The sequence below is a fragment of the Garra rufa genome, chromosome 4, assembly GCF_049309525.1.
Source record: "Garra rufa chromosome 4, GarRuf1.0, whole genome shotgun sequence".
Lineage (NCBI taxonomy): Eukaryota > Metazoa > Chordata > Actinopteri > Cypriniformes > Cyprinidae > Garra > Garra rufa.
In genome coordinates, this window is record NC_133364.1 from 39,113,353 (window position 1) to 39,135,862 (window position 22,510).

General features: G+C 37.5%; 2 protein-coding genes and 1 long non-coding RNA gene across 3 annotated transcripts in view; all 3 read right to left on the bottom strand.

Moving 5' to 3' along the window:
- LOC141332939 (uncharacterized) overlaps positions 1–22,510 on the bottom strand; it is a 145,629-nt gene that overhangs the window by 59,148 nt on the left and 63,971 nt on the right. The gene's annotated exons all lie outside the window — the stretch shown is intronic.
- On the bottom strand, positions 4,371–8,165 carry LOC141333349 (uncharacterized). Its single transcript, XM_073838333.1, has 4 exons — positions 7,714–8,165; positions 7,030–7,186; positions 6,672–6,741; positions 4,371–4,490 (listed from the first exon to the last, which is right to left on the bottom strand). Exons 1-4 carry the CDS (start codon positions 8,147–8,149, stop codon positions 4,371–4,373), a joined length of 783 nt encoding a protein of 260 aa, XP_073694434.1. The 5' UTR covers positions 8,150–8,165.
- Positions 19,984–21,092, bottom strand: LOC141334012 (uncharacterized). The gene is made up of 3 exons (XR_012355455.1): positions 20,901–21,092; positions 20,695–20,806; positions 19,984–20,133 (listed from the first exon to the last, which is right to left on the bottom strand). It is a non-coding gene; the product is annotated as an uncharacterized lncRNA (long non-coding RNA).

Here is a 22,510-nt window from a genome sequence, read left to right on the forward strand (position 1 = left end):
AACATCCCTGCAACACTTCACTGATTAGATATATATAGCGTTGTGGCTAGACTTAATCCCCTGGAGGACTGTCTTTGAGGAGAGAGCTCTTGCTAGCATTGCCAGCGGCTCAGGTCCAGCTGCTGCTGAGAGAAAGTGGGGGATGTGGTTGTGGGGATCGGGAGATGAAGACGGGCCAGTCCCTTTTTTCTTCCGCACACACAAGGATCCAGTGCTCTCTCTTAGGACTCAGTCGTTGACAGGTTTCAGAAGGCCTGTAAGCAAGAGGCGGCTTTCCAGTGGTTCCTTCCTTGCCACTCTCATGCTCCTAGGGATGTACCAGCTCTTCATACAGGGACACACAAAAACGTCTCGGTTACGTATGTTACCCTTGTTCCTTGAAGGAGGTAAGATGGGGTCCCTATGCAAAACGCCACAACCGGTAACTGCGTTGAGTAATTGAGGTTGCAAATGCTGACAAGCAAGCATGTCAGAACGAATGAAACTTACACCCTATAAGCCAGATAAAATGGGCCCACCAGGGGTGTCAGAGTTCAGTAGCAACCACTGGAGGGTGGAGCAGACTGACCAAATGTGGGAAATACTGAGATATTAAAGCCAAGTCCGGAGGGGAAGATGGTAGCCCACTACCGGATGCAGTAACAGACTACTCTATCTAATCTGAAACTGCGGGGAATAAGTGCATGCATCCCACAAAGAATGGCCCTGCAAGCAAACACTGAGCTGGCCTTCTGTAATTTACCTGATGTTACCCACACTCCGGAAGACACAGGCTCCACTCAAACATAGACAGTGGCGCCTCCAGGATTTTTTTTCATGGAGTGGTCGAAATAGGCCAGTAAAAATGTTAGGGTGGCACAATACAATTTTTTTTGCATGCCTAAATCTAATTAAAGACAATAATTTTTTGCTTTACAGTTATTTCTGGTAGCATATAAAGTTATAGGCTTTAAAACTTCAGTATTACTATTCTCTGTACAGAGCAAAAAAGTCACTTTGCAATTCAACTGCAAGTAGCCTCATGTTTAAAAATAAACAAGAAAGCATGGATGTTTAATTGGCATATTCATCAAAATACACACAAGCTTAATACAAGTGCAGCCCGAGCCCGACGGACGGCAGGGAGCATGTCTTTAGCGCAGTTTGAAGAGTTGCGCGATCATGCGCACGCAATAGCCTAAAGCTTGCCACAATGGGGGAGAGGGCTGGCTACTGTGAGCGATTGAAGGTCTAGAGCGGCTTGCCTACCTGGCTGTGCATTAGGGATGAAATGCATAACTGATTAGGGATGGCTCGATACCACAATTTTGACTTCGGTACGATACTAGGATCTAATACCTTGGTATCGATACTAATTCGATACCATAGGTAAAAAAAAAAAAAAAAAAAAAGGAAACAGGCAAATATAGGTGAATTGAAAACAGTTTTAGGTGTGAGCGGGGCACAACCTAACGCGGGGTTAATTGTAACACACGTGTTTCAAATATTTCCACATGCTAGCATAACCAAATTTACAGTATTTCCTAGTTGCCCTAGCAGCACTATGCAGAGGAAAAAAAGAGTGCCAAAATTCAAAAGCATTTAGAACATATCGCTGAATATTTACTTTTACCATAGTAAAAGTAAATTTCTAAACTGTTCATTTCAGTTTTTAGTATTCATTTAAAATTAGACAAATCTGCTATTATTTTAATCTCCAATTTGTTATTTATCAGTTTAGATAGTTTATTAATGCTTGGCAAACCAGCAGAAGACACTAACCTGTATTATATTCCAGTAGCGCAGATGGGGACACTCTGTGACAATATGCCCCGCTGTTATTAAACTATGTTATTCTATGACATTAGTGATGCAATTTACACTATTTACTTCTAAGGATTTTGATAAGAAACCACAAGAAACAGCTGAATAAAGGCTGACAATCGATGTTTAATGTTTAGAAGTTTTTATTTCAAGAAATGTAAAGTATTTTGGCTCGTTTATGTGTCGTGTTCTGTGAGAGCTGTGTGTGGAGGAGTGGAGTGTTTTTCTGAATGTCTAAATGTGTTTCATTTATTTGTCCACATTGTTTTGAACTACTGTACAGCTGTGTGTTGCGATCAGGGCCGTTCAAAGCATTGTTGCGATGTGTTCAAGTCAAACTCCAAAATTTGATTTTTTTTATTTTTCTTTAAAATGTCATTACTTCATTTGAAAAAGTTAAAACATGTATTTTATTGTCAAAATATTTTAGTTTGTGTATATTTTTTTCATTCGATCAGATAGCATTTTAAGCTGTTACATGATCGTGTTACAACGTGCCCCTCAGATGTTACAATGTACCCCACCTACGGGGCATGCTGTAGGCCAAACTCTATGAACAACTGTGCAAAGAAATTGTTACAAAAAAAATAAAAACTACAAAAACTGAAGAGATCTAATTAAAATAAAGTAATCTCTTAATATATTTTCAGTCTTTATCACAAAGAAAATGTGAATGCAACCAGAATGCAACAACAACAAAAAACCCTACAGAGTAGAGGAGACAGGTTGGATTGTGATTTTTCGGACTGAATAAAATGGGTTCACATATACATATCTTTGCAGTCTTTATTTTTTTAGTCTTTTGATAGCTGCAGAGCGCGTTTCATCTGTGTGATCCATCGCTGTTTGTCTGTTAACATGCTTGCCGGTTTTACGCCAGTTTGCGGAACACTGCCGCATAGTGGTGAAAATCGGAACAGCGGATGAAATACCGAACTGAGCAAACTTTTGATATTGTACCGTTTAAAAAAATAATAAATACCGGTATTTTCACAGTACCGGTATACCGCACATCCCTATAACTGATGCTACTAAAATTTGTAATGGCCAGTGGGGTGGCCAAGAGTCGGCCTACCCCCGGCCACCCCATGGTGGCGCCACTGAACATTGAGAATTATGTGAAGGTGTTATGTGTCGCTGCAAGAGAGGCACTGTGCACCAGCCCTCACTCTCAGGGGGCAAGGCTCACCTTGGGACTGGTATACCACCAACCACTCAGCCAACCGCTAGGAGACAGCATTCCACTTCTGCTGTCTTCCAAAGCAGAAAAAGAGCTGCTCGGAGCGTCTGAAGCTCTGGGTGCGTTCCACAAAAATGCAAAAGGTGTGGACGGGACACAACATCTCGAAGGGGGATGGTGGGAACCTTGGGAACATAACCAGGCCGGGGTCTTATGGTAACGTGAGAACAGCCAGACTAAATTCTAGGCAAGATTCGCTGACCGAGAATGCCTGCAGGTCCCCCACCCTCTTGACAGAAGTGCGCACGATCAGAAGCGAAGTCTTGAGATAATAGGATATTCCAGCTCAACTTAATCAAAAGGCTCCAAACAATCCCTACATAACCCCAAGCGGACTATGGAGAGATCCCAAGAGGGGATGCGGCCTAAGAAGAAAAAGCGATACTGCGGACCCTTCGGATAAGCAGCCAGAAGGGCTGGGTAACATAAACCGTGCCCACAGCCTCATTCAAACAGAATCAAATGAGAAATTACCGCCACACCTACGGTGGGAGTAGAGAAAGGAGAAGGCTCAACCTGGGAAGCGTAATGTCCCAAAGTAAAGACAAACTGCTGGAAGCAACACTTACCTGATTGTGACCATCCAAGGTAAAGTCACTGGAGTGAGACATTGAGACAATGTGACATTGTAATTTTTAGTGTTTTTCTGTTTTTACGACATAACGTGTATGTGTTTGTCTTTTTTATAGTAACACAGAGTTGTCATGTAAAAGTGGACACAAAAGTGGACACAACATAAGAGACAGCTGAGTCGGTCTCCACTGTCATCGAGTCATCACACTTTCAGTAAGTGAATTTTATATAGTTTATTCTCATGTTATTGCCTTTTTAAGAGCATACATACTTTGCTGGAATGTAATTTATTGCTGATGTAATTTTATTTTTTTACTATAAACTGTATTTGGCAAGTATACATTTCAACTAGAACTCCCAATTGGCTAAAACAACAACTGGAAAGCCAATGTATCTGCATTTGTTTCCCAAAGCCAAAAAGGAAGAATACTCCACACAGCCATTAAAATCACAGACAACAAACTGTAAGTTAAACAAATTTATTGATGTTCACAATTAAGTAACAAAAAAGTGTAAACCATACATATATATTGCAATGTCACTTTTTTATATAAATATTTACAGGCTACATCATCAATCTGATGACCTTTCTTATTGAAAAGGTGATACCAGACCCTCTTCTCTACATGGAGGACATTAACAAACTCAAGGTCCCTGAAACACCACTCTCAGCCCAGTATAACAGACCCTCCATGGAAGATGTATCATGGTTCAGTCGAGGGGAGGTCTGAATTCAACACAGCTGCCTGCAGCATCAGGAAACTCTTGGCCTATACGCAGGACAACGCAAGATGGAATAACAACCCTGATTGTCCTGCTCAGATAGCCCCAGCACCAGCTCACAAAATTCCTCTGTGCCAAGCGCCTGTAACGCCTAACGTGAAAGACATTGACAAAGTCAGAGAAATTGCATTATCTACTATTAGCCTACTGTGAATTGATGACAATTGTTGTAATATTTTTTTTTCCATTACAGTTGTTTTGACTTGTGTGTCATTTACTTAAATTTACAAAATAGCTATTGTATTGAACACACAATAATTACATAGACTTCCATGACATAATATAGATCTTACTGTTCGATTCCTTTGAGTCTCAAGGGGCCATAATCAGCTTTGTAAACATTAAGTGCATTCTGCAGTGAATAAACATTTAAGCAAACTGGTTCAAAGCCTGGGTGATGGGTCATGCAGGTAAGTGTGTCTGGTACCTGGTTAATCCTTCTAACAATCTAAAAAACAAGAACAATGTACATATTATATATATATATATATATATATATATATACACACACACACACACACACACACACACACACATTTCAAATTCAGCAATTACTCTTTGCTTAGATGACATGTTAGGGTTCTTTGGAGATATAATTCAAACAAGCCTGCTCGATCAATTACCAAAAAAGAATGTAAAAATTATTCAGCTAAATAAGATTTTCGTATCAAAGTTATAAAATGTTGTGTTGCATTGTAGGTATTTTTGATCAACAGGCAAGTATATTGAACCAAAAATTTGAAAGACAAGTATTTTCCTGACAGTTAAAAGTGTTTTATAGCCTACTGAATCATACTCAGACTTACTGAGAACTGTTAGGTGACTTATTTCTTAGCATAAAAGAGGACAACTGTACAAGAGGAATACCAAATTATTGTTTTAAGGGGAGACACTGCAGGCAACAATGCTGTTTTTTTATGCACCTATCAAGTTTGAGATTTTGGGCTTTTTGGTTTTTCATAAACTGTTTTTTCAGACTAGTGGAAAGAAAACATCTAAACAAACACTGTTAAGTGTTTTCTTTATAGCACTTTATCTGTTTAAATATTCAATTACAGTGCATATTTTTAAAGGCCGTTTTCTCAAAATGAGTTTTTTTTTCTCTGACATTGAACCATAAATCTCCACTTCAGTAACGCTTACACACACTAAACTTAAATTTTTATTCCTGTCTATATCCTGAAGGTTTTTACAGAGGGATTTGTTCATATGATTTGCTTGATTTTATAAATTTCATTCCCCCCCAAAAATGGTAAAAAAAGTGTTTCCTAATTTTTTTCTGAATTATGGCATGATGAAATGAGATTCCCAAAATCCCCTCTGTAAAAACTTTTGACTCTAATGTCAAAAAAAATAATTTTGAAACTGACTTCAGTGTATTTTTGTACTAGAAATGTACACAAATTAGCACATATTTCATGAAATAATGCATCATTTGCATATTTAAACATTTTAGAAAACTTCAAAGTAATCCATCAACTGGGTAATTTTTTTTTACTCTATTCCCCTGCAGTGTCTCGCCTTAAGTGTGAAAATATAGCAGAAGTAGCACCGACATTCTAAAACAATGGACTTGTGACAAGGCTCCTGAAACAATCAGGTCTTCACTTTAAGTTTTCATTTAGTAATGAGTGATTTTTTGCTAGAAAAAGAGCCAGAGAAATACAATGTAGGAAAAACAACATATTTACAAAATATAGATTTCTGGGAATCCATACTCTGGTCTCAAAAGACTAAGTCAATCATTTCATTTCCAAAAGCATCCAAAATGTTATAGTGTTGCTAGAGGAGGAGTACAGTGAGAGGTGTCTGGTTCTCACAGTGATGTTCAGTGCTAGTAAAGCTCTTCTACAGGGATGTATGAGTGCTGAAGATGTGAGGGAGTTGTGCTTTATCAATGTTATCATGAATTCACACAAACTAAAGATGCTATCCTCACTGCATTAATGGGATTTTTTTTAGCATGACAATGGAGATATTCATTATCCCAAGGTGAAAATCCTTCAGCGGACATGTATTTCACTCGGTCTTAATGGTCTTGAGCGGCTGTGGGGGATTCTGTAGAAACAAGCTGAGAAAAACTCCCCATTAAAGACCAGGGCATTTAAGGAGCTCGTCCTCCAAGAGTTAAACAGGACAGAGGTGAACATTTGTCAGGGTCAGAGCAATATATTTGAAGTTCTGGAGGACATACTAAGTACTTGAATATAATACATTGCACTGTATACACACACACACACAGTGAAAAAAAAAATCTGTGCCTTGTACTTACCTCAGGAATCTCCAAACAACATACATTTTCTTTTTCTGTCGGCATAACAGCACAGTTTCCACAGGTACACCTACAGATTATTGATAGCAATTGATTAGTTTTGTGTTTACAAGACAGAAGTGTATAACTGACAACGTAAACATTTTTTTACTTTACTGAAAATGTTAAGCAATTAATAAAGGTCCAACACTTGACAAACAATGTTTACTTGTTTACAATGTTAACTTGTCACAACCAAGATGTTTAAACCTTACGTTGTGTAAATAATTGTTTCACATTTTTTTTGAAAATATGTAAATTTTGAGTAACAACCTCACAAATATTTCAGAAATAAACATAATTAACAATAAGTACTTACCATGCTGTCACAGGCTGGAGCATCCTTGGTGTTTGAGGTGCAGTCGGTTCATCATCTTGAAATTCGGGATCAGACTCTGGCTCGAACATATATGGTTGAAACACTCCGGTTGCCATTTCTCCACATTGGCAGTTTTCAAAACAGTTCCCCACGTGTACTGACGGGGGAGTCGAAAGTTAGTGTACTACGCAAAACTGTTTTCCAATCATAGCAGTGGGCATTTACCTCCAAGTATTCAATGTGGCCCACTTATTAAAACCGAGCATTCCTCGAAACAACCTCAAAACCAGGGTAGAAAATAGCCTATTACTTTTTCTCTGTTATCTCATACATAACATAAGCATACTTTGGCCTGGAAAGTTTAGTGCAAGTGTGAGGACAGGCAGGTTCAAGGCAACCATGCCTAATGTGAGTACACCCTTAGACAACTACAGTGCTACTTATCTAGTATTACACTACTACAAACTAAAATGTCCTGCAAAAGTGGTGCTTGCATAGGTTCTGCTCAATCCTCTAAAGTAATTTTTGAGGTTCTGATTTGGGCTAAAATTAATAAGTAAATATTGATGCCATTGTTTACAATACACTAGAGCACATGCACCAACCTGTAATGATGAATAAGGTAAATAATAGGGATAAAGAGATGTAGAATGAAAGAAGAAAGACACTGAGAATAAAACCAACCTGTTTGTTCCTCAGTATCTCCATGTCTGAATGCTTCTTCATTCTTAACGTCTTCACTTTCCTCTGTAATAAATGGCACCTTTGTTTGTTGTTCCTCAGTATCTTCAGGTTTGACCCTAAATGATTCTCCAATCCTCACATCCTCACTCTCATCTTTAGTAAACACCATCTCTGTTCGTTCCTCAGTATCTTCATGTTTGACACTGAAGGCTTCTTCAATCCTCATTTCTTCACTCTCATTCTTAATAAACGGCATCTCTGTTTGTCGTTCCTCAGTATCTTCACGTTCAACTCTGAAAGCTTCCTCGATCTTCATGTCTTCACTCTCCTCTTTAATTAAGGCCATCTTTGTTTGTTGTTCCTCAGTGTCTTCATGTTCGACTCTGAAAGCTTCTTCGATCTTCATGTCTTCACTCTCCACTTTAATAAATGTCATATTTTCACCAGGAGTTTTTCCTGTGTGATTAAGAGGAGAATAATTAACAGACAGAAAAATAAATGCAAACTAAATCTTTGGGTGCATCTCAATCAGCTTCCTAGTTCAGTGGTCAGCGCACTAGTAAGGGAGTCAGTCAGAGTGAGAGTTAATGGACATAAATGACCTGATTAAACAAACACAAAAGCACTACAAATGACCAAAAGAACACAGATTATACAGACATTTCATATAGGCATTTATGATTTACATTTATCATATCATGGCTGGGGACTAAGCCACTGATGTTTTGCCAAAAAAACCTGATCTTGGGCACTATGATGGACTATTTTATATATATAAAAAAAAAAAAAGTTTTACACATTTTGTTCTTTAAGTACTAGAAATCCAACTGTCCATGATGAAAAGCAGTCTGCATTTTCCCTATTTAAGAGTTCAGTGCAACATGATATTGCTGCCTAATTATCCGGTAGCTTGCTAACAGTTGAACATTATTTAACTAAAAACAGACAAAATGCATGCACAGGTCATATTTGAAAACACAGCACTGATATAGCAAAATTGCGTTTTGCAACACATACTAGTAACAAGGCGACATATTTTCTTAATTTGCTTATCAGAAGGTGTTTATATGAGCCAGGGCTCAAAAGTAATATTCTACAGACCATTAAGGAAATAGTTCATTTTTATTCTGGAAGTTTACAGATAATGTACTCAACCCCTTGTCATCCAAGATGTTCATGTCTTTCTTTATTTAGTCATGAAGAAATTATGTTTTTTGAAGAAAACATTTCAGGAATGTTCTCCATATAGTGGACTTTTATGGTGCCCCGAGTTTGAACTTCCAAAATGCAGTTTAAATGCAGCTTCAAAGGACTCTAAACGATTCCAGCTGAGAAAGAAGGGTCTTATCTAGAGAAAAAAATGGTTAATTTTGGTATATATTCAGTTATACTTTTTAACCTCAAACGCTTGTCTAGTTCTGCGATTCACATGTGCATCTCCGGGTCCCAGTTAGAGAATTTTGAAAAACTTTAATCTCATTTTCTCCTCCAACTTTAAAATTGTTCTACATCGCTGCAGAAGTACTGACCCAGTGTTTACAAAGTGAACGTGCAAAGATCAAACACCCTTTTCAAAAAAGGTAAAACAGAGATGTAGGGGGATTTTTACGTTAAGAAAATGAGATGAGAGCTTTTTGACATACCTTAACCGGAAAATAAATAGTTCAAGAGACAAGATTTATTTTTTATTTTTTTTGAGAAAATCAGCAATTGTTTCACTAGATAAGACCCTTCTTCCTCGGCTGGGATCGTTTAGATCCCTTTGAAGCTGCATTTAAACTGCATTTTGGAAGTTCAAACTCACAGGCACCGTACACTCTAAAAAGTGCTGGGTTATTTCTGTAAACACATTGCTGGGTTAATTGTGCTGGGTCAAAATGTTGGGTTGTTTGAGGTACTGTAAACACACAGTTGGGTTGATCATGCTGGGTCAAATGGACTATAAGGGGTTCTTTACCCTATGAACACATGGGTTGGGTTATTTTGACCCAACCGGTTTATTTATTTTTTTCACTTCATCGAACCTTCTGGATTCTTCACTCGTCTCGTCTCCAGGCGGTCACGCACCTCGCAGCAAGCAGGATTATAAGGTAATTTAAGTTAATAATATGATTATATAAATATTTACCTTTATTTTTAATAAGTTGTGTTTAACAGCACACTGTTTAATGCAATATTTGATCTGTCGCTGTGCGGGGTTAGCATTTTATTCCGTGAATGACGACCGTTAAGTACCTCAGCAGCCTAGCGAGGTAACTTGCTATTTTTGCCTCAAACAGTCGCTTTATCGTTATATAAAAGTTGTGTGTGTGTGTTTAACGTTAGTGTTATTTATATACCTTACAGTATACAAATGGCCTTTATTTTAACGTCTTATGGAAAGGGTAGGTCAGAAATACGGGGGTTAGTTCTGTTACTGTCTGTGTACTGTATGGCTTTGCAATGTTTTGTCAAATTTAGACGATTTCGTACGAAAATTGATCTTTTAAGGGCATATTTTTTACAAGTAAATGTCTGGGACGTGCCGAATCCAACGATAGATCCATCATTTGAATGTTGAGCATTTTCGCGCTTTTTTCCCTCAGGTATCTGCATTAGCTAAAACGCCCTGCTCCTTACTTTAATAACGTTAAACCACAATATGACTGGTATGTACTACTATGTGTTACTTAAATGTAATGTTGTCTTAGCTATAGTATGTAGAGTTAGACTTTATCTCTCTTGGTATATGCGGTCATTTAGGGGCTGTTCACATGTCTTTTGCGCGCTCAAGTTCGTTATTTTATTAGTTTTATTATGTAAACGCGCCGTATGCGCGCTCATAATAGAAGCTCGTTTTTTCCAGGGGCATCCGCGCACCACCGCAGGTCATGTGACAAGAACCAATCAGCTTCATCGTTAACAGCCAAGTTGGAGGAACAGCTTATCATAGCTGTACAGGAATAACCATTTTTAAATACATTTAATAGCAGAACAAGCGATTTTTTTGCTGAAACTTCTGCGTCTTCATGGAAAGTGCAGGACATGGTTGCTTAGCAACGGCAGTAGACACGGGAGAGCAAGCTACAGAGCGTTTTGGACGTATATATCTATGGTTTTGGAAAGGAGAAAGCGTGCCCCTGTTTTAGTGAATGCTTGTGTTGCTTTACAAACTAGGAGACCAGTATAAAACTTTAACTTATTTAACCAGATTTGTCTTTCTTTTTCAATTTTTTACCAGATTTCACAAGACTTTAGGAAGGTAAATCCAGAGGCAGATTTTTGAAGACTGGGCTACAATTGCAGACCTAATTCTTGCCAATGCTCAGCGAGGTGGATAGGTGCATTTAGAGCTGGGTGACATGACTTAAGGTAAGCTTTATCTTATAATATGTCAATATATAAAAACAAAATGCAACTGTATTTGACACATATCAACTGGTTAACTAGTTACCAGTTAACTAGTTGCTTATTAGCTTGTATATTGGCTGTTAATTAGCACTTATAAAGCACATACTGATGCCTTATTCTGCATGTGCATATTCTACATCCCTGAATCTTACCCCATACCTATAGACGGTTTCAACGGCAACAACATAAACAAACGTTACTGCGCATGAGCGCTTTTGTGGCCCAAACTTAACTTCCGGTAGACATCCAAATAGAATCAATAACAACAGCTAAGTCCTTCTAGAGTAGATTATTTTTTTAATAACAAGCGAAATATGTTGGCTGCGTAAATTAGACTGATTTATTAAAAATGCAAACTCATTACTTCCCAGTAGGAGGTGCTTTAAGCACGAGAAACCAGGTTTCCCCGGTAATGGCTATAGACAAAGCAGCTCTTAATTTAAAAACGCTGCCTTATGCAGGATGAAATGAAAATGACATTTTCTAAAGACAGTCTTTCTTCAGAAATACAGTGATATAAAAACACCCACGCCTGGGTTTGTTTTTTAAACGTGTATTACGTTTATTCAACGAAGTCTATTAACAGATTAATTAATTAGTCTATTAATTCCAATTTCCAATTGGAAAATCAGTCGGTTTTTATATCGTGGCAGGTTGCCACAAATAAATAAATGTTTGGGAAACACATACCACAGCACAATAACCTGAGACCAACTTCATTACTCATTATTAGCTGCGTTTGTAGCCCGTGACACGAACCAGACAGATAAACAAACACAGACCGGAAGTTAACTTAGGTCCAGGCGCGTGCGCCCGATGAAACCGTCTATACTTAACCTGCAGTAGTTGAATGAGGGTGGGAATTAATTAGCATTATTTAAACAAATGAAGAAACTTTCACATGAAAGTGCTTCAATGTGTGATTATAAGATAAGTTTCACAGTTTGCATATTATTCCTATGTTTTAGATGCTAAAGAGGAGAGTGTTTTCAAAGTCCTGCCCTCTCTAAAGAGAAAATGTCTTCAGACTGACAACCACGGAAATCCCGGAAGCCATTCATTGACGTACAACCTGTAAGTTTTGTTTTACTTTTTCTACTCTAATAAGGGTGTATATATAAACACAGAGGTGTTTATATATAAAATTATTACAACAGTAGTATTTTCACCAGCTAAAAATGGCTTTAAGTCTGTGATTGTTATCTTTTGCCGTAGTGTGTCAGTAGCAAATATCAGTTTACATTTCCAAACATTCATTTTGCCATTAATTGTGATAATCCAGTGAGGTTTTTGTTTGCACAACAGCCAATCCTCCACAGAAATCTGATCTCATCATCATTCAGTCTGTCTGGAATGACATGAAGAAACAGAACAAACTGAGACAGACTAAATCCAGAAGAACTGTGACAATGTCTTCAAGATGCTTCAAGAGACCTACCTGCAAAGCTACCTGAAAAACTATGTGCAAGTGCATTAGTTTATGGTAAAAGCTGCTTTAAACGCAAAGGATGGTCACACCAAATATTGATTTAATTTAGTTAATCGAAGTTAATTGATAAGGTAAATCTATTAATGACATTATTTTTGACAGCATCCTCATTTTACAACATTTTTAGACAAGTACTTAAAACTCTGAACAGTACTGTAGCTTTGCAGGTAGGTCTCTTGAAGCATCTTGGAGACGTTGCCACAGTTCTTCTGGATGATGATGAGAACAGATCCTGTGTGGAGCACTGGCTGTTGTGCAAACAAAATGTCACCTGATTATCACAATTAATGGCAAAATGAATGTTTGGAAATGTAAACTGATATTCCGTACTGACACACCATAGCAAAAGATAGAAATCACTGATTTAAAACCATTTTTTAGCTGGTGAAATTACTAATATTCTAATAATTTTGGCCAACCCTTGTATGAAGAGTTCAGATGTAAAAGACTAAAAGTGCAGTTTGAAATTTTCTTCTGAAATGAGTATTTATTTCACACCTCTGTGTTTATGTTCATAAAATACACTTAACTTAAAATGTTAGTTATGTTGCAAGACTAAATGTTGTATAATTAACAGGTGGGGATCAACATGGTGGATTTGTGCCTTGGGGATGAGACAACGACTTCCCAGACCTTCGCCATTGTTCCAGGCCATGCCATTGAAGCGGACTTGTTGCCTGGGAATTTCTCCGGCGTGCAGTATATCATATTGATGGACATAAGTCTTCATGCGTGAAGTTTTTGAGGGCAACTGTTTTTTTCTGGCCACTAAACATTTAAACACTAAAATGTTTTAAATTGTAAGTATTGTCTGGTGGACTCTTTGTTGGGCTTAGCACAATGTTTGGAATGATTCTAATGTGGTATTAATTCATTTTTGAGTGTTCTGCTGGTGCAATAAAGAATAGGAATGTACAGTGCCTAGTTTACTGTTTTGTGTTTTAAAAAACTGATCTACTAAAACCGTTATTTGTGTCTGTAGGGGTTGGACAAAATGTGTGACAGCTGTACCCCTTTTGAAAATTGTATTAAAAAGAAATGTGAAAACTCATTAAATTGATGTTTACAGTTGCATTTTTTTGTGTTGTGTAAATGTATTGCAGAAAAACAATAATAATTTTACATTCCTTTGTGATTTATATATTATTGGTAAAAAATAAAGGTAGCAAGGCAATGAGACAACAAATAACCCAATATTTAGGTAGTTTTTAACCCAGCAGCACAGTTAATCTGACCCACTGGTTGGGTCAAATAAACAACCCAGCATTTTGGGTCAAATGGTCCAACCCAGCACTTGGGTCAAAACAACCCAACGCGTGTTCTGTCCCATAGTTACCCAGCAGCTGGGTTATGGTTGGGTTATTTTTTAACCCAGCACTTTTTAGAGTGTAGAAGTCCACTATCCTGAAATGTTTTCCTTAACCCTTAAGCTCTCCTTGGGGTCAGGCTGACCCCACTGGAGTTTTCCTTCATTTTTGTATAAAGTTCCCTTAATCTCAGGGGCATGAGACTGTGTGACTTTTCCTAAATAACCAATCTAAAAACACACAAAAAAATTCCGGACTTAATTCGGTTGTTCTAAAGGTGTGTAAATTTTTTTTTACCGTTTCCTCTCCTTGGGGTCAGATTGAAAATGAATGGGAAAAGTAAAAAAAAAAAAGCAAATTTTTTTCATTTCGTTTGTCCAAAAAAAAGTAGTAAATCCAGTTTAAATCTAAAATAATTAACATTTAAATAAAGGCCTGGTCCTACAGCATAAACTCAAAGTGGAACAAACTTTCTATCTCTCTCTTACACACACACACACACACACACACACACACACACACACACACACACACACACACACACACACACACACACGTGTATAACTGCAACAGGGAGCATTTATATAGAAAAAAAAAAAAAAAAACACTCCCCCCCACACAATGAGAGAGAAGAGAGGGAAAAGTGCAGATAAAAGAAAGATGAAAGACAAAAATTCAGTAATTCTAAAAAACTAAAATTCTACGCTTTTACAAAAAAAAATTTTTTTTATTCATTTTACAATGTTCAAATATATATATTTACAAAATATATATCATTAAGTTGTGAGGAGAAGTTGAAGCATGAAGAAAAATAAAGTGAAAATGAAATTAGTCCCTAAGGGCCTCTGCTGGATGTATGTGGTCATTGCACTTTCTTTCTTTAACTATATCTTCAAAAGTTTTTCCACTAACCTGTAGATGGCAGTACTGTATCCCTAACACATAGAGCAATGTCCAAAAACAATTTAGATTTAGATCATCATAAAGGTGATTTTTTTATTAAAAATTAATTTTTTATGGCGTAGTTGAGTAATTGTGAAGTAAATGGGTAAAAAAGTACAAAATATCCATGAAAACACAGCAGAACTGTAAAGTTGAGAAAGTAAACGAAAAAAAAATGATATATAGTTTATAATATTAAAAATGTATAATTCATTATGGAATCACACTTTCAATCCTTGGGGTCAATCTGAACCCAAAGAAAGTAAAGATAAAACCTACTTAAGGAGAGTTGTAGGGTTAAAAAAAAAGACATGGACATCTTGGATGACAAGGGGGTGAGTACATTATCTGTACATTTTTGTTCTGAAAGTGACCTTTTGCTTTAACCAGGCACCAGTCCCACCTACCTGTTTGATTCATCACCCAGGATTTGAACCTGTTTGCCTGAATTTGTATTTGGTACAGAAGGCACATAACATTTATGGTCCTTTGGGACCATTAAGACAATTCTGGCATACACACATTTTGTAAAGCAACACAAATGTGATTAACACCTTGGTCTTAAATAATACAAAGACAAGCATGTTAATATGGAAACTTCATATTTAATGTAACAAAATCTACATTAAAATAACACTAGTTTTGACATATGTAAACAGAAAAAAACACTTCTGATGACTCTTTCCAAATGTTTCATTTTAAATGTCTTTTACCATACAAGCATTTGGCTTTAAGAAGTTCAAGGTTGTAATACCATCTTGTGTTGTCCTGTGTTTACGCCGAATATTTCCAGAAGCAGAAGGAAGCTATGTTGGATTCAACCTGCCCCTGGACTAAACCTTGACACATGCTCAGCAATGGCCTCCAACAATGAAGGTCTGTCAATACTGTGCACACAGACCGTCAGGCACTGTGATTTTATGCAGCTCCTCCATGTAGGGAAAGGGATCAGGGAGAACCTTCTCAAAAAGCAGTGTCATCAGATTGTAGACGTAGCCTGGTTGAAAAAAAAAATGGTTGCAATACTGTTAATGCAGTGTTATGCACTTTGTGTGTAACGCATTTAGTCTTTTTTCTGAAAACACTAATTAAAATATCTATTCAGACTTACAGTATGTTTGGTTGGATGTTAGAGGTTTTGTGGTATATAATCTTTTTTTAGCCTTGGGGAACAGAAGTCTGAATATTGGCTTTCCAGATGATGTTTCAGCCGTTGGACGGTTTGAGTTTTCATTGAAATGCATGCCTGCCAAATACAACCTAAAACAGAAAAACGTGGTCATTTAAGAGTAGGAGCGACACAGTGTTGTCATTTTATCAAGGAAAGTCATTAAGTTAAATAATAATAAGACAAAGCCTTCTTATAAAGTAATGTTATAACTGCGTTACTGCTTATGCTACGCTTCCTGTATTACACAGATTTTAGGGTTTGTTGGACCTCAATAACATGCTTTCATACAACTTTACATTGTATACCTGCACAGCATTCCAACAAAAGGAAATACCACACTTTTAGGAGCAAAGTGTGAAATAATGTCATGAAAGGCTTCCAATGTCGAGGACTGGAGGTGAGGACTGAGCTTTGCTACGTCTTTAAGGACTCTTTTGTTAGTCAGCAGCTTCTCGACTTTATAAAGTTCTTTTGTACCTGAAATAATAGTATGTTTGAATTTGTGAGACACAGATGAACAGTCAGCCGCTTCGATTGGTAATGGTAATGATATGAAATATGATGCACTCACCAGGTTTGAACCATTTGCTGCTGTCCTTAGACACGCGATGTGGATGTTCACATTTTGGGTATGAAGGGTCATCATGGACATGAACATCCTGAATGTGATTGACAAGGGACTTCCACTTAGCTACCTTCTCTGGTCCTGAAGTAGAGGATGCTGCAGTCCAGTAGAGATGGTTTCTTATGCTGTGCTGCCACTTTTTCACTATTGAACAGTCCTTGTCTCTGGCAATTTGCTCTAACTTCTTTGACAACCCTAATCATTGGTAATAACAACAAAAGTATTGTTTATGCAATGGCAAAAAACCTGCGTTTGGTAGTATCCTTACGAAGTACAGTCATGAATGCAAGAAAGCTCAAACGTACCTTTCTCCAAATGCCAGACATCGTAGTACTGTGTGACATTTCGCTCTTTCAGAAACCTTTGAATCTGGGGATGTCGGTCTGTCACAATGCAGTCTAGCCGTACCCCACATGCCTCCAGCCATGCCAGGCTTCTTCTTAACCCCTCTTTCTCCATGTGGGAACTACCACCAATCTTATTACTCTGGGAAAATATATATCAGAGCAGAGAAGGTCAGGTATTTCATTCCTTTGCTTTGAGACATTAATCATTAATCAGCTGTAATATAAAAGGTGAAATATAAACTGGAATTGCTGGTGTGAGGACCCTACTGGATTTGCTCAGTTGCTGCTTCTTCTCCAAAATGAATTGGATTTTTGAGGGCCTAAACATGCTTCAAACTCATGAAACTGCACACGTGCCAAAAGTGGTGAAAATTTACATCTGATATGGGTTTCAGAAGTGAGTGTGGCTTAACAGCTAGATAGAGCCACCTATAACATTTCAACAAAGTAACCCTCGAGCTGTGTTTCACATACACGTTTGAAATTCGGAAGAGACATATAACACAGCAATACCTACAAAAATGTCCCTTGGTATGAAGTCCGAAACCCAATAGGAAGTCTGTTATTTTGAATTTTCTCTGCAAGTTGTGTGACGTTTTTGCCATTTCAGGCATTATATAGTCTCGCGTAGCCAGACCTTCAGACTGACGGCTGAAGGTCTGGAATTCATGGCAGCTTTCATTGGCCAAGGCCCGCCCATAAGGCCGTTTGACCGACATGTCAAACAACCAATCACAGTTCGTTTCGTTCAGCGTCACGTTTCGGGGCGTAGAAATGCCCCCACAACAACAGACAGGCATGCAACAGTCAGTCACTGAAATAACTAGCATTGAAAGTTAACGAAGAAGAGGGAGAACAAGCAGTAAGACAGTAGTTTGTTCGCGAATGTCGCAAATGTGTATAACAACAATGGCGTCTGCATAAGCACCTTTTAGCAAAACGCGAGTAAATCAGTCTGCGCTTTGTTTCCCGGCGGACCGAAAATAAACGTGACACTCGCATGTTCCGGAAATCCGATCAAATTCAACTAATCAGATCACGACTTCGACATTCCTGAAGTGTTTCCAGTTAAGTGTACCATATGCATCAGACGTTTAGCCAACGTTCCGTGGGCGTGACGTCTGAGGCTGAGACTAGGCATTGTATAACAACAAACTACTCCTAGAGGTTTATTCAGATCAACACCAAATTTGGTCAGTCTAACCTAAAGCCCTTTGTGACATTAAATTACAAAGATCTTAAGTTTTCAATGAAGGGTATGTCTGTGGTGACCCAACAAATTTTGATGTTTCGCCATGAAACAGATAGTTGTTAGAACTCAGGCATGTAATGTCCGATCTCCCCCAAACTTCACACGTTTAATAACACTAACTTCGCATCAAACTATATATACAGTACAGACCAAAAGTTTGGACAAATCTTCTCATTCAAAGAGTTTTCTTTATTTTCATGACTATGACAATTGTAGATTCACACTGAAGGCATCAAAACTATGAATGAACACATGTGGAATTATATACAGTACATAACAAAAAAGTGTGAAACAACTGAAAATATGTCATATTCTAGGTTCTTCAAAGTAGCCACCTTTTGCTTTGCACACTCTTGGCATTCTCTTGATGAGCTTCAAGAGGTAGTCTCATACATAAAAAGTATTATTCAATGTTTTTGACCTAATGGTAATTATAATTGGCATTCGGAGATGGACACTTCTTGACTGGCAAGACGGCCGCGAGAGGAAACTCAAACAGTGAAAGTGAGTTGTTCAAAACCTTTCTTTTTAGTAAACTCTGTGTACAAACAATGTTCTCAATGCTTGAGTTCATGTGTAGAGATCCAGGCCATACTTCCAGCAAAGTTTCATCAAAATAAAGAAAACTCTTTGAATGAAAAGGTGTGTCCAAACTTTTGGTCTGTACTGTATTTGATCAAAGTCCTAGCCTATAATTTTAAATTGTTTAATTTGAAACAAGCAAGGCATAGTCTGTCTGGCAAACTTTAGAGCATTGATTTGATGTGATTATGCATTTTCTTACTTGAACTAGCTGGATGTCTATTATGAGGTTATTTTGAAGATCCATCGTGGTGTAGCTCCCATACTTTGCTGAATGGCCTAAAATGTCAAATTACAAAAGTTTTACCAAACTTTTCATGCAATTTTTAACACTGCAGATACTTGGGCATCACCAAGCATGACTCTTTACCTGTCGAATCGACTCTCATATCGCCACCAATTATCACCTTGTCCGCCTCACAGAGATCCTTCACTAAATCCTCCTGTTCCTTCTTCCACTTATATATTATTAGTGGTTCAAGGTATATCCTGGCATGCCTTCTGAAGGTTCTGTATTTGAGCATCTTCAAATGCATTGACTCAAACACCTTTAAAAGAAAAACAGTGTTATTCAGTACATCTAGTCCTCATATAGTACATTTTAAGTGGATCGAAACCATCATCAAAGTTGTCCTAAAACCAAAACAAGTGTTTTTGATCCACTACTGTACATAAACATGAAAAAAAATAGACCCCACATACCTTTTTTATCTGGAAGAATGAAGCTCCAGTGAAGTACAGGGAAGCAGACAGCTGAAGGTTGCCAACAGGGGTGCTGCCTACACAGGGCTGGCTCTTCCACTGTCTGAAGTACTCACAGTGAGGGCAATGTTGATCAATGGCCACAAAAGTCCCATTGCCATGAAGCTGAATATCACAGGCTCTTGAACACGCCGGACAGCTCTCAAACAGCTCAAGGAGACAGTTTTCAAACACAATATATTTTGTGTCTTCATGAGAGGCTTTTGATGTGTCCATACTATCACAAGAGAAAAATAAATAATTAGTATATTTGTTTCAACATTATGACTTTGACAAGTCAGTACTATTCAGTGCACATAAAGGTATGCTAAACGTAACATGGCAAAGACAAAAACGTACGAATGCTTTGATGGTTCAGTCACACTGGTGACAGACTGAGAAGAGTCGTAGTGTTCTTCAAAAGACACACTTTCTTCCTCCTCCTCCAATTCAAAGCGACGTCTTTTGGCAGGTCTCTCAACATTTAAAAGTGTTGAAGTAAAAGGCTGTGAAGTAGTCCAGGGTATGGACACATCAACTCCTGAAAGCTTTGTTGACTGCTCTGTCGGTGTATCTATAAAGTTAGAAAATACAATGCAATGTTTTTTTCTATCATAAATTTCATTGCAGTACTTGCATGCAGGTTTCTTATGAATACAATTGTGACCCTGGACCACAAAACCAGTCTTAAGTCGCTGGGGTATATTTGTAGCAATAGCCAAAACTACATTGCATGGGTCGAAATTGTTGTTTTTTCTTTTATGCCAAAAATAATAAGGAAATTAAGTAAAGATCATGTTCCGTGAAGATTTTTTTGTAAAATTCCTACTGTAAATCTATCAAAATGTAATTTTTGATTAGTAATATGCATTGCTAAGAACTTCATTTGGACAACTTTAAAGATGATTTTCTCAGTATTTAGATTTTTTCCATCCTCAGATTGCAGATTTTCAAATAGATGCATCTCGACCAAATATTGTCCTATCCTAACAAACCCTACATCAGTAGAAAGCTTATTTATTGAGCTTCTATATGATTTACACATCCCAGTTTTGTAAAAATTTAACCTCGTGACTGGTTTTGTGGTCCAGGGTCACAATTATGACGACACAAGTTATGATTAAATAAATAATACCTTTGCTACGGTACTTCGGTCTCATGGTTTGAAAGGACAGCTGTGTATCCAGAGCGGGTCGGTCAGTTTGACAGCCTACATCTTTAAACATGGGGCCTGAACATGATGCACTCTGAAAGCAATATGCAAGTAAACTAAGTTTAAACTGAGTATTTGTTGAAATAACCATTTTAAAGAGAGGTTTTTACATGAAATATGTTACTTACAGTTGGGGCCGGCGTTGTTGGGTCCAGAATAGTTGGCACGGCTTGATTTTTGAGCGTAAGAGTTCTGGCAAAGCCAGCATCATACTGTAGTTTGTTCTCAAAACAGTCATCGGAGAAATGTACTGAACACACGTGTGCATTAACACTGAGGTGATTGGGACGATTGCTAAATATAAACTGAACCCATTTTTTCTTAACGTCTGGATCCTTCGGCAGCGTATTCAAAGATGTTGTTTTTCCGCAGCCAGGAACGGCACATCTGCGTGGCATTGCAATCTTATTGTAAACACCTACTTCTTTAGACCCACTCGCTGCACGTAGACTGAAAACCTGTGGGCGTGACAACGATGCGATGATGGGTCATTCCATGTCAACTCATGTCACTTTTGATCTTGCTAATATTTTTTCTAAAGACAGATACACATGTATAGTGAACAAAGCCAAATATTAAATGTTGTGGATATGTACGGAGTAATCCACTTTTTTGTAGAGGAGTGGCAAAATGGCAATTTTCTCAAGGTGAAAATTACTTTAGAAAGATGGCAGCATCATAATGTTATTTTTACACAGAGATTGGTAGCTCTATTAGTAAAATCTGCTGATCTTTTTTTTGCATTATGTGCCAATGGTTTTCTTCTCAAAAATCTTAATTTCTTTGCGACTGAAGAAAGACGTGAACATTTGGATGACATGTGGGTGTAAATTATCAGGAAATTTTTACTCTGGGAGTGAACACTAAACAAGACTTTCATAATAAACTCTTGCCTATCACTGAACCAAATGTAACGAGTAAAATAGAAACGTGGCCCCTTTAAGAAAAAGCGCTGCCTTCTGAAAACATGTAGTTGTTTTTAGTTGTTTTGGTTTCATAAGTAAGTGTGCGTTAACGTTAAAGTGTAAAATCACCCCGTTCACACTTAATATCGAAGTGAATGCCCAAGAAAATATTAAAAGCACTGGACGTTTCTGGCAAATAAGGTAATCTCCAATTCCGCTATACTGTTTTAAAACCTGTGACGCTTTGACATTGTATATTCACATACATGAACTGGTGCTGTTTTATGAACACACTTAGTAATTACTCCTCTCTTGAAGAACCTGTGCATAGTGTTACAACTTGTAAGTTTTCTAGTTTAGAAATGTTAAACTAACAAACTCCATAAGGCACTGATATAAGCAGCAAAGACCGTTCACTTATCTAGCTGTTTAGTTGCAGAGGAACATTAAAGATTTGGGATTTATGGCCTGACATACACCGTTGTGTTCACAAATACTGCATTACCACAAAGCAATCATTTATACTGTTCAAAATAAAACAAAAAATAAGATTTCAATGGCACCAAGTCAAGACAAGAAAACAAAAACATAAAAAAAAGGTGTCCTAAATGTGTCTGAGCAATTTTAGTAATATTAAATGGATACTTGATTGATTTAAATATCATTTTAGAGCAAGTTCATGAGCAACAAATCTTTTGAATTTCCTAACATTAGAAAGAAATACAATAAATCAAAGCAATGTTTGCAACCACCCAGAACATCGATCTCTTCTGATCTAAACGACCAGGCTATTTATGTTTTTTAAACAAGTTGGTTATAAACAAGCCAGCTTA